The sequence below is a fragment of the Myxocyprinus asiaticus genome, chromosome 39 (genome assembly GCF_019703515.2).
Source record: "Myxocyprinus asiaticus isolate MX2 ecotype Aquarium Trade chromosome 39, UBuf_Myxa_2, whole genome shotgun sequence".
In the NCBI taxonomy this organism is placed as follows: Eukaryota; Metazoa; Chordata; class Actinopteri; order Cypriniformes; family Catostomidae; genus Myxocyprinus; species Myxocyprinus asiaticus.
The window spans coordinates 8,607,549-8,621,067 of record NC_059382.1 but is presented as its reverse complement, the minus strand read 5'-3'; the positions used below and the strand labels follow the sequence as shown (position 1 = coordinate 8,621,067).

Below are 13,519 nucleotides of genomic sequence, written 5' to 3'. Positions count from 1 at the left end.
TCGGCCCACCCTTTGCAGCTATAACAGCTTCAACTCTTCTGGGAAGGCTTTCCACAAGGTTTAGGAGTGTGTTTATGGGAATTTTTGACCATTCTTCCAGAAGTGCATTTGTGAGGTCAGACACTGATGTTGGACGAGAAGGCCTGGCTCGCAGTCTTCACTCTAATTCATCCCAAAGGTGCTCTATCGGGTTGAGGTCAGGACTCTGTGCAGGCCAGTCAAGTTCTTCCACACCAAACTCGCTCATCCATGTCTTTATGGACCTTGCTTTGAGCACTGGTGCGCAGTCATGTTGGAACAGGAAGGGGTCATCCCCAAACTGTTCCCACAAAGTTGGGAGCATGGAATTGTCCAAAATCTCTTGGTATGCTGAAGCATTCAGAGTTCCTTTCACTGGAACTAAGGGGCCAAGCCCAGTTCCTGAAAAACAACCCCACACCATAATCCCCCTCCACCAAACTTCACAGTTGGCACAATGCAGTCAGACAAGTACCATTCTCCTGGCAACTGCCAAACCCAGACTCGTCCATCAGATTGCCAGATGGAGAAGCATGATTCGTCACTCCAGAGAATGCGTCTCCACTGCTCTAGAGTCCAGTGGCGGCGTGCTTTACACCACTGCATCCGACGCTTTGCATTGCACTTGGTGATGTATGGCTTGGATGCAGCTGCTCGGCCATGGAAACCCATTCCATGAAGCTCTCTACGCACTGTTCTTGAGCTAATCTGAAGGCCACATGAACTTTGGAGGTCTGTAGCGATTGACTCTGCAGAAAGTTGGTGACCTCTGCGCACTATGCGCCTCAGCATCCGCTGACCCCGCTCTGTCATTTATGTGGCCTACCACTTCGTGGCTGAGTTGCTGTCATTCCCAATCACTTCCACTTTGTTATAATACCACTGACAGTTGACTGTGGAATATTTAGTAGTGAGGAAATTTCATGACTGGACTTGTTGCACAGGTGGCATCCTATCACAATACCACGCTGGAATTCACTGAGCTCCTGAGAGCGGCCCATTCTTTCACAAATGTTTGTAGAAGCAGTCTGCATGCCTAGGTGCTTCATTTTATACACCTGTGGCCATGGAAGTGATTGGAACACCTGAATTCAATTATTTGGATGGGTGAGCGAATACTTTTGGCAATATAGTGTATATATATATATATTGATGCCCCCTTCTCGATTAATATCTTTTTCAGTTGCAATACACTTGCATGTCGTCAAAGGTCTGATGAGTAAAAACAAAATTTACAAGCCAATGGTGATTCTTTATCCAGCGTGTCCGTAGATGGCTGATGTGCAACAAGCCACTTAAAATCATTTTGCAAATAATTTAGGTATAGTAATCTGATTCTATAAGACCAGATTGGCTTTGATGGTTATCCAGCTAGACCAAAGCCAAACCAACAATAACCATGTAAAAAGCAACCTGGTATAAACAGGTTTTTCAAAAAAATCTGCACATTTGTAATCGTATATTTGGCATGTTCCTGTATGCAATCCATGGCTCCTTTCCAGTAACATGTGATTCACAAATTAACAGAAGGAATATCTGGCCATTTTTAAGGGAAGGGTGTGTGTATATGTGGAAGACAAGTAGTGTGAAGACAGAGCTCCTGAAACTGTTAGAATAATATTTCTTCAGGGTGAGCGGAGATGCTAACACTAATCAAAACAGGACATCCTGTGGTCGAGTCTCAGTCTCTCTCTCTTTTTCCATCACACCTTCTCTCACTCCCTCTCCTTCTGTCTTTCTCCATCTCTACCTTAGGTTGTTTTCAGTTTGTTTGTAGATGAGTCACAATCTCAGGAAGTGTTGGGAACAGGGCTCATCAAAGCGCGGAGCGAGAGCCAGATTCCTGGGCTGGGACCATATTCCGGCCACTGGGAATCTTTGGAATGCCGCTGGGAGAGGAAGGGAATCTCTACTGTCTCTATTGTTCAGCCTCTTCCTCAGTCTGTGCGAGTGTGTATGCACCTCATCTCCGGGTCGAAATGGAAAAGATCCGATTGTGATGGAACAGCCTTGCTGCACGTCCAAATTCCCCTTCATAGCTAACATGACTCTCATTAATCAGATCTACATTCCTTTGCTCTCTCTTTCTATCTAACACACACACACACACACATCTAAATACGACCCTGTATGACCTGGAATATAACTGGAAAGGATCTCAATCAGACCCAGCAAACGATGTTCATCTTACACAACTGAGTCCAATCAGAGAGTTCAGAAATTAAAGTGCTTTAAAACAGGTTCAGCCCAGCTGAGACTGGCTCACCCCTAGAGAAAGGAAGATGATGATCAAACAAGGAAGCATTTAGGCTAATCAACATTTATTGTAGAGAGATGCACTGCTGTATCAATCAAACATTGGTATCGTCCAGTAAAAGCAATTATCTGCATTATCAGATGTCGACTGACTGTTTAAAAATGATTTGATTCATTCCATCAAACTTAGTGGATTGATAAATCATCATGAGTTAATAGGAGTAGTCCTCCCATTGAATGAACTTCAGCATCATTGTGAAATAAAGTGTGCAGCACCCTCGGAAACTGTTATCTGCCTATATGTACATAAGGGTACAATAAATTGGCTAAGGTCTATGGGAATAGTAAATATTTTCTCTGTGCTCAGAATCATTTGTCATTTGTATTGTGTTTTAAATTATTTAACTCTGATGCCTTGACAGAAAGGGGCGAGGTCATTTATGAAAAGAGAGAGTTCAGCCTCACAGAGAGAGAGAGGGAGAGAGAGAGAGAGAGGAATACAAATGTACAAATATTTGGCATGCCAATAAAGACCTTAAAACTGAAACTGAAAACAGATAAAGTGAGTTAGCGAGTGTTTATGTGCATGTAATTGAGTGAGATGAAAGGTGTGTTGAAATGTCCCCTTGCCTTTCCTGTTCCCTGACCTTCTCAAACACAATATGGGCTTAAACTTCTCTCACTCGAGTTAATCAGAAACACAAAAGGACAGAGAGAGAGAGAGACAGAGAGGAGAGAAAGATCATCACACCCTCTGGATCCCAAACTATGCTGGAAGATCAAGATGGGGACTTTCTGAAAAAGTGATGTTGTTATCGGCCCGCTCACAAAGCAATTGTTGACTAATTCCTGTTAATGGCTGTGATCCAGACAAGCAAAGAGAGAGGCGACCCTTGCCAACAATTACTAACAAAACTGCATTGTGAATGCGCACACAAACACACACATACACAAGATATACCCATACGACCACATAAATGGGCCAGCAGGGCACCAGACCTTCTAGAACACATGCTCTTTTCTTGTATCACCTTGTTATAGTGTTTGTAAGGCAACACTGTACTGACATTCAACATACAATTTATTTACAGACTGATCACACTGTGAATTCAACGACAGTAGTTTGAAAGTTCTGCTGCAGAAATTAACGTGTGCTGTGCTTACCGAAATGATGTGGAATGTGTGCATGTGTGAGCTCCAATTTCCAGGAGAAATATCCACTGAGTGGTACCAAAAGTGAGATGTATCGAAGGTTGTGCTTGTGTATCAGTGGCGTTGGAGGAAAAGGTGACCATGGTTGAAATGATGCAAAAATTTTGTGATTTCAGGGCACGTGAATTTCAGTAGCAACATGTCGATTTCCTGTGTAATCATGTTAAGTGGAGTTTCTTTGCCAATTTCTCTCTTTGCCAAAAATTCCTGCAATTAATTGACCCTTCGCTAAGCCTCACCTTAAAAGTGCTTCTGACCAATCCTGTCTTAGCAACTGTTCAGAATCAGAATGAGAATCAGAATCAGCTTTATTGCCAAGTATGCTTACACATACAAGGAATTTTTCTTAGTGACAGGAGCTTCCAGTGTACAACAAGCAGCAAGACATAGATAATAATAAAAAATAAAAAATAAAACGAATTATACACATACGTACAGACACACACATACATACATACACACATACACATGGGTAGTGCAAATCTAATACAATCTGTTATGTACAGTGCAAATTTATTTTATTTTATTTTATTTATTTATTTTTCAGAGGAATGAAATGGCAGAAGAGGTTGGATGTGTTGGATAAATATAAAAAAGACTACACTGGGTAGTTATTGCTCAATGGAGCAATTTAACTGTTCATGAGATGGATAGCCTGAGGGAAAAAACTGTTCCTGTGCCTGACGGTTCTGGTGCTCAGAGCTCTGAAGCATCGGCCAGAAGGCAACAGTTCGAAAAGGTAGTGGGCAGGGTGAGTGGGGTCCAGAGTGATTTTTCCAGCCTTTTTCCTCAATCTGGAAGTGTATAGTTCTTGAAGGGGGGGAAGGGGGCAACCAATAATCCTCTCAGCAGTCCATACTGTCCTCTGTAGTCTTCTGATGTCTGATTTCGTAGCTGAACCAAACCAAACAGTTACTGAAGTGCAGAGGACAGACTCAATGACTGCTGAGTTAAACTGTATCAGCAGCTCCTGTGGCAGATTGAATTTCCTCAACTGGCGAAGGAAGTACAACCTCTGCTGGGCCTTTTTCACAATGGAGTCAATGTGTGTCTCCCACTTCAGGTCCTGTGAGATGGTAGTGCCCAGGAACCTGAATGACTCCACTGCTGCCACAGTGCTGTTTAGAATGGTGAGGGGTTCAGTGTTGGGGTGTTTCTCCTAAAGTCCACAATGATCTCCACCGTTTTGAGCATGTTCAGCTCAAGGTTGTTTTGACTGCACCAGATAGCCAGCTGTTCAACCTCCCTTCTGTATGCAGACTCATCGTCATCTCGGATGAGGCTGATGACAGTGGTGTCGTCTGCAAACTTCAGGAGCTTGACAGAGGGGTCCTTGGCGATGCAGTCGTTGGTGTAGAGGGCAAAGAGTAGTGGGGAGAGCACACATCCTTGGGGGGCACCAGTGCTGATTGTACAGGTGCTAGAAGTGAGTTTCCCCTGTCTCACAAGCTGCTGCCTGTCCATCAGAAAGCTGGTAATCCACTGACAGATAGATGTGGGAACAGAGAGTTGGTGTAATTTAGTCCGGAGAATAGCTGGGATGATGGTGTTGAAAGCGGAACTGAAGTCCACAAAAAGGATCCTTGCTGTCCCTGGTCTGTCCAGATATTGCAGGATATGATGCAATCCTATGTTGACTGCATCATCCACAGACCTGTTGCCCTGCCGCCATTACTCTGACACATGTTTGCTATTTTGCAATGTCAGCCTATGGTAGTATTGTGTGTCTAAGTACTTTTAAGCGGGATTTAAAAAAAAAAAGAGAGAAACACGTTGTTGCTGGGTCATTTGTAATAGTGAAACGAGTAACCCAGAGAAGATACCTGCCAAGTTTTTTTTAAATAATCTTTAAATAAATCTGGAGAAGAGCATGTTCCCAAATGAACATATAACATCTGCAATGACACCTGCATTTGCTCCAAGGTAAATTAAAGCTAATAACTGAATGTTAATTCATTCACAGTCTCCACAGTTTTAAATCAAATTACTGTGTAATTTAACACTGCCATTCCATGTAAAAATATTATCCACTCCGTTTATGAGAATATTTTCCAAAAATCGTGTTGTTCACAGCAATCTCCCATTCATTCCAATGGGGACTTCTGCAGAGCTTGTCAGAGCAAGCAACCATAACCAAGGGGGGTGGAGCTTAGTGAAGGGTCAATTCAGCTCAAATTGCTTAACATTCATAATCATTGCAAAATTCTATTTTATGTTTTTATAAACTATTGTAAAATAATAAAAATTTAAAAAATAAAAAATGTACGATTAAAGTGTGAAATTATCCAGTTAATTACGCAGTTAGAATGTTTAGCATTCAAAATCTAACTAAACTAACAACAAAGACTTAATTATCTGCATATGGAATTGTGATTATATTGCATTTGGGCCATTTTGAATTTGCTATCAATCTGCGATAAATCAGTTGCAATCATTCTCCGTCTCTCCCTCCATTTTTTTCCTATATCTATTTCTGGGTTTTCTAATTTTAACTACCATTTGACCTAAAACATTGAAGGGTTAGTTTACGCAAAAATTTAAATTCTGCCATCATTTCTCTTTAATCTCTTCATCATCTTAACCCATGTTGTTCCAAACCCATATGACTTTCTTTCTTCCGTATAACACAAAAGGAGATGTCAGCTTCAGTCACCATTCAGCTTTGGGCAAATCCCTTTAACACTACTCTTTTGCTGCTTTTCACGCGCTGGCATTTCCTCCTGGAAATGTAAATCTCATTAGTACTTGCTGCAGGATTGTTGGCTGATATCTGCAGGTGTATATCATTAGATAACATTCCTTGAATCAAAAATAAATAAATAAATAAATATATAAATAAAAACTGTTTTCTAAATGCTTCCCTACTCCCAGAGCATTGCACCTATAAAACATAAGGGGGACAGCAAATGCAATTACAAAACAATGCAACTAAAACTCTACTAATGCAAGTAGAACTCATCTATTCCATGGAAAAAAGGAGGCAACAAACTCACAAAACATTCACAATACAACTCCAAAGCACCCCTTAACACTTGCATACATACAAGCACAATGCAGGTAACTCTTAGGAATACTGATTTCATCTACACACACACACACAGACAATGGCACAAGGGAGGTGCCCGTTCAACCAACAAGCAGACAAATAAAGTCAACAGCATGCCGGCCAATTAATAAAGTGTGATTTCCACACACACATATTCACAGTACAATAATATGCTTAGTTTTTGAGTCTGTATGTAGATAATGACCTCAACCTTGGCACACACCCTGGGCAGACTGTCGGCAGTGCACTGGTGAGCCTTTGTGTATGTGTGTGTTCATATCTTTATCAGGGACAGTTTGATCTTAGGACTGAGGGCAGGGAGAGCTTTACTCATTGTTCTGTGCTGGTACTGGTTTCCCTGCCGTAAACACAACTGAAAGTTTCCCAGGCCTCCCCAACGCACACCCACAAACACACACACCATTCTAACAATGTCTATACAGCACCCAGGCTGCACTGTAGACCCTTGCTCTCATTTGGACTCTCTTTCACACACCTAAACACATACAGTATTAATTCAGTGTAAACATTTAACTCATAGAAGACACACCCCTGAGGGCCTCCTGGCACCACAAACAGTCTTGAATAATGACCTACAGTACCTGCTGCTTCCTGCGGAATTTAACCACACTATATAGGGCAGACTAGTCCAGACTGTATCAGACGGACAATGTATATAAGAATTTAAGGAAATTTATACTGTAAGTTGTTGAAAGTGTCTATATAACTACTGTGCATATTTAAAGGGCTGTCGTTTGAGCTTAGAAATTAGAAAGACAAACTGGGAACTTTGTCTCAGGTCCTGAGTTGGGGGGGGGGGGGGTCTTGCAACCGGCTGCAGAACATCATGGCTGAGGCTGAGCATTTCTGGCTTGGGCCAGTTTTCATCAGATAACTAATTTTCAAATATTGTTTGAAAAACTTTGTAGAGCTGTGAGGGAAAGCCTCTTATAAAGTTGTCTTCACTATTTGAGGAACGATTGGGGCCAATAAACTTCTGTCCTCTCCATGTAAAGATGAGTCAAGACCAGTCAAACAGTGACATCTGATGGTTTCAGGGTTGTTGGCTTGACAGTGATATATTACTGGACTGATGTCTGTGCTCTGTTTGGTTCGTACCGACTTCAGGGCTGAGGGTGGGTAAACTGATTCAGGACCTGTCGCTCGGGGATAAAAAGTGAACACAGTGAACAACAACCCCCATAATTCCCTGTGGGACACAAATGTCATAGTCATCAGTCACACCAATCAAATCTCCAAATAAACATCCATATGACCTGACCCCTGACCAATCAGAGCACAGGATAAATAAACTGTTGACCTGGCCATTTCATTTTGCTATTGAGTAGACACAGACACTCACTGAGTCATTAACACACACACACACACACACACACACACACACAGAGAGAGAGAGAGAGAGAGAGAGAGAGAGAGAGAGAGAGAGAGAGAGTGTGCTGTGGTATTGTAGGTGTGTTGATGGATGAGGGTAACTATGTTATAGTCACCTTCATCCCAGTACTTCCTCTCTCACATATTACAAATATCATGGAAACAACTTCTTATGTACTATGGTCTTATGTACTATGGGACACTCTAGTGTAGACGTACAATTCAACAGAGTCATATATAAATCAGCACATGTATCTCCTTACCTCAACACTTTCTCTGTTCTTGCAGACAAAATCTCAAAACAGACAAGAGGATAATTTCCCAGGACATAAGTAGACCTCTTGCCTAAACCCAGCGGCTTCTGGCTAATCAATCAATCCTTTGAGAACATGTGATCAATCATGATCAGAACCCACAGTGGCCTACAACACTCTCCATCTTACACTCTCACACACACTCAATCCCTGGAACACTAGCCTAGTTTCAAACTGACCCTATCACAGCCCACTGTTTTACACATAATTAACTCATTGCAGTTTGACTGTCTCCAAAACAAAAATAAAATCTTTTTTAGAAATGAGCAAATCCCAGTCTCACAAAACTTTGTAGTATAGCATGCCAGAGGAAAGGAAAGAAAGTAAATATTTACTCAAGATAGTAAATATAGATGTTTTTTTTTTTTGTTGTTGTTTTTTTTTTTTTTTTGTTGTTGTTTTGTTTTGTTTTTTGTTTTTTTGCTTTCGACACCAGTGAGCCTGCAAAAAAAAAAAAAAAAAAAAAGAAAAAAAAAAAAAAAAAAAATTTAAACTTCAGTGTCGGACTTCCCAGAGACAGCGAACGGGCGTTTAATAGGGTTCCCCATCTCCTCCTGCACTCACCTTTTTAAATGGCCCGCTCCGTTCACCACGTTTTGAATAGACTTGATAATGAGCGCGAGGGGCAGCGAACGCGGAACTCAGCAGCACGGACCATTGCACAATGCAGAATATAACGCGCGGCCGGTCCGACTGTTGTCGCGCGCTGACAGGCGGAGAGAATGCTCGCGCGCAGGGCTTATTCTCACGCGCTTCACTCACGCGGAATGTCACTTTGTTAAAGTTGGAGCCCTGCCTTTTTTCTTCTTGCGCCGAGTCCAGTTGATTTCCCGTTGTTTGGACACTTATACGTGACGCGAAAGTGATGGAGATGTCGAAGACGTAGGCTACCGGTAGGCCTACACAAGAGTCGACTGGGACAAAAGGCACAATAAAAAAGTCTTGCTGAACATGTGTAGCTTATCAAATGTAGTTATCATCGAAACAGAAATTATAGGCTATAGTTAGGCCCATAATGTCCCCGAAATTATCTTAAATTATTTAATTTCACAGATACCCAAATTGGTAAACAATAGTTAGCCTTTGAATATGAACCGGAAAAGATACAATTTTTAATACAAATGGGAATGTGTTGAAAGATTATATAAGATATATAAGAAAACATTAAAACTAGGCTACACACACAGGCCTACTGTATATTATTATCTACAATAAGCTATGATAATTCGCATTAGCACTGGAACCATTTGCTCATTTAAAAAAATGATAAAATTGATATACGTTTATAAAAATGTATAAAGGTTGATACTACAAAAAAAAAAAAAAAAATGGTTTTAAAACAGTTGTTTGTGCAAAAGCAATAAAATGTGTCAAGTCCTGATGCGAGTATACGTCAAAATAATGTAGACGGTTCCATCTGACAACATAGTCTGATTTCTGGCAGGTCAAGCCGAGGTCGTTATTCTTCATCGTACGGTGTAATTTTACCCCATTCATAGAAAACCTGCAGCATCATGTTGAGGAATATAGGACAGTTGGCACAGCGTGTTAAAACATTATAGACGATTTAAGACTGTTGGACCTGCAGGTGAAATGTCCGGCACTGCTGGCCAAATCCACAAAACATGTCGTGTACACACATACACCAGCTAAACGACTGATTATTATTACCTTTCCAGCCTCCACACACGTCACTTCGAGCGCGTGCAGCCAGAGTGATGAGCGGTGAGAGCGCGGCAGAGGCCACACGAGAGGACTTTTCTTTTTTTTTTTTTTTTTTTTTTTTTTTTCTTAGTCTAGCTATTTAGACTCAAGCTGAATGCGTTTTACCGGTAGACGGGCTCCGTTATGAGTCTGGGAATTTAAATATTCAGTGCTGACATAATGCAGGGGCTGGCGGGATGCCAGGGCAGCCAGTGTCTCGCGGGAACAACGTGGTCCTCGCGAGACCATTTACTCCTTTTGACTTAATAAGTAAAATAGAAATCTTCTTCTTACATCTTGGGTAAATAATAATCTTTAAATACAGCCCCGCCAATTATCCCGCTATTCTTAGATGGAAAAATATGATGTGGAGCGCACGCGGGAGAGGGTGGGAAAGTCTGTATCAACCTTGGCGAGCATCTTGCTCTGACTTTTGACTTGCACATTTAGCTTGACCATAATCGTGTAGTTGCGCAAAAGAGAAAAGTGGCAGCACCTAACATCGCTCTCTCCCCTTACTATTATCAAACTAATTAATTATAATAAATGCATGTGTACATTTATTTTTGTCATTCTGTGTGCTTTAGAGCAGTGGTGCTGTGAGATTTGTTTCTCTGTGTGGTCTGAGAGGTTCCTTTGAAATTGACCACAAAAAAAGTACACTGCCGCAAGTCAATATAGGCTTAAAACAACCCAGTCTCATGAAAATTCGTACATATTTTACGAGTTAGCTTTTTCGTATGATTTCATAGGAGTTGATCCTATAAATTTGTATGATTTCATCACGCGCAAATGCCCGGATGTGTAATGTGGAAGTAAGCGCGAGTGTGAGGCTAAGGACATGCTTTTTAATATTATGCCCTTACCCAAACACCTCATCCAAACCTAACCAATCAGTCGAGTGTGAAAACATGAAAGGAAGCTCTTGTGTGTGACAGAAGCAAGTAATTGTCCCGTATTAGATGGAAACGATGTCCACCGACGTCACTGGCTGCAGTGAAAGTCGTACAAATTCATAGGAGTGCAGTCGTAGGATATCATACGAATTAGGCAAATTTAGAAAAGTGGTATGAACTCTTACGATTTCGCCGTGAGAGTGTCTCCCTCATGCGATTTTAAACAGGAAGAGTTTAGCTACTTAATATAACTATAGTGTTTGGAGCAGTGGCCAGTGTTTATTACCCGTTAATTCAACTAGAATTTCCAGTTTATGTAGCTAATCCACTTTTCTGTCATTGCAGTGCAGGGGAGAGCCTGGCTTTCAAAGTCAAGAAAATTATAGTCTGCAGTTGAAATCGGATGATGAGAATGATAAGAGGATAAGCAAAAGCATAAAAGAGTGGTGTGTCATGATAAAGATTATTTATGAAATTCCATCAGTATCAATGACAGTCAATTATATTAATCTAAGTAATCAAAAAAGGGTGTTGTCAGATCTTTCTGTAAGAATACAATTTCTTACACGTGCTGCAATCATAAAAAAAATAAATAAAAATAAAAAAATAAAAAAAAAGCGATGAGTAGCCATACCTGCACAATTGCAGTACAATTGCATATTTCAGTGTTTGTACTCTGTGTGTGTGAGTGTGGATGAGGTGGAGTGTGCGTGTACATGAGTGTGAGTATGACAAGTTGCTGCTGTGCGCTGAAAAACCCCTCTCACTGTACAATGGCAGGGCATAGGGCTCGTGAGGTAGTTTATTGAACGGATACGACCTGCGCGACCCCTGTTTCTGTCCAGATGGGGCGCGCGCAGTGTCGAGCCCATCACGGTGCTGTCGACAGGAAAGGAAACAATAATTCAAGAGCAAAATGATCCTTCACTTTGTTTTCGGTACCTCTTTTCTTACCTTCCTTCATACGGACTCAAGTGAAATTTCAGCTGTCACTGTCTATTGTCTTTTAACAATTATATGAAAGACGTAAATACATAAACAATATTATTTACAGCAATAATATTATATCAGCTATTTTATCTCGAGATTGTTAAATAAATAAATACATAAATAAATGATACCTATTAATTCTTGGCCTTAAGTATCGTACTAAGGTTTTGTTTTCCACTGTGCGAACGAATGCACTTCAAACAAAACTTTTTAACTAGGAAATTAACTAAAAAAAAAAAAAACATGCATGGAATATTTGCATGGATTTCCTTGGACCGCAATGAGTGTTTATTGAAAACAGCAAACAAAAAAAAAAAAAAAAAAAAAAAAAAAAAAAAAAAAAGGATAATTACTAAAATCAGAGACTCAGCAGGCAAATGCGCAAGAGGAGGTCGAATTATTCACAGACCTGGGCGCAATACATTCGTTCCGAATAATTCCAGTGAGGAGGGGAACAACTTCCCACTAACTACTTGATGTTCAGTTTCTGTGTTTGAGCTTGTGGCGTGGCAAAACACACACGCATTGAACGTCAACTCAAACAAGCACCCAAGGCAACCCGTAATCAAAAGCTAAGATTACAGTGGACCGTTTAGAATGCCATTACAAACAAAAACATTTCTCCGGGCTGTTCATACCGGAACAAAAATAATAACGGGATTTGATCACTTGTTGCACAACCACTTTCAACAATTATAGCCTATAGAAAAAGGGGTAGGATATTAATGTCCTACAAATCAAAAAACTTTATAGCATTCTCACACCGTCCTGTTAATTTGGCATGCTGTATGCAATTCATTGGATTGTCAGCCCGTGACTGCCGTAACCCCAGCTGAAGCTACCTGTTTGCATTTAAAAGCGTGCCTCCGCAGTTGGCTCACCGTGAAAGTCGACTATAGGAGAAGCTGTCTTTTCAAAGTCGCGGCTGCAAATTAATGTGACCGGAGCTTCAGAAACTTGCACGAACAGTGTTGTTTTATCGAACGTCTGTATAACACAGGGACGATAAGTACGCGATAGAGAACGCGATTACAGCATGCAATCCTTAAAGTTTGAGCGGCACGCGCAACTTTTTGTCACTTTCTAATCTCGGTTTACAATGTCTAACCGCGCGCCACGGTTCGCGTTTAGCTTGTCTTTAACTCTCACAAACACCGACGGAAACCGCTGGGGTCTGCCGACACGGGTGAGCAGAGTGCTGGCTGTAACTGTTTGGTAACGAAAACTATTATATGCTGCATATACACATGTACAAGATGGCAGTTTGAAAAGGGCTAAAAAGGAGATGTTGCACCTACCAGTGGCCAGTTTCCTTGCCCTGCCTTTGGACCTCATGATGCCCGTCTTTCGGTGTAGTTTGTCGGGTTTTTTCTTAAATCTTTTCCTCCTTTTTCTTTTTTCCTCTGTCCTTTTTCTCTGTGATTCTCAATCCCAGACGCACTATCTCTCCAGCATTGTCAGTTTGGACACCTTCGCACATGCGCACACCCTCGAGCTGCCAGCATCGCCAAAAAAAAGTTCGGAACGATTCATCACCCAAGTATTACAGATCTTGTCAGGTTGCAATAGCCGGCGAGATCCCTCTCGTGTCAGCTCTTCAGAGATCAGTGGGCGCGGGACGGAGCCATTCGCGACCTCCGGGTCCACGAGGAACTGGAGACATTAATTATAATGAAGCAGTCTCGAGCGTC

The 13,519-nt window shown here is 41.4% G+C and overlaps 1 protein-coding gene across 13 annotated transcripts in view; it reads right to left on the bottom strand.

Annotated features, from left to right (window-relative positions):
• Positions 1-13,243, bottom strand: part of LOC127430167 (MDS1 and EVI1 complex locus protein EVI1-A-like) — a 226,552-nt gene extending 213,309 nt beyond the window's left edge. For all 13 annotated transcript variants that reach the window (XM_051679708.1, XM_051679711.1, XM_051679714.1 and 10 more), the window contains exon 1: positions 13,127-13,243. In XM_051679708.1, coding sequence (XP_051535668.1) covers positions 13,127-13,163 — 37 coding nt within the window. In that variant the 5' untranslated portion in view covers positions 13,164-13,243. The remainder of the gene's footprint in view (positions 1-13,126) is intronic.
• Positions 13,244-13,519: the final 276 nt, after the last annotated feature.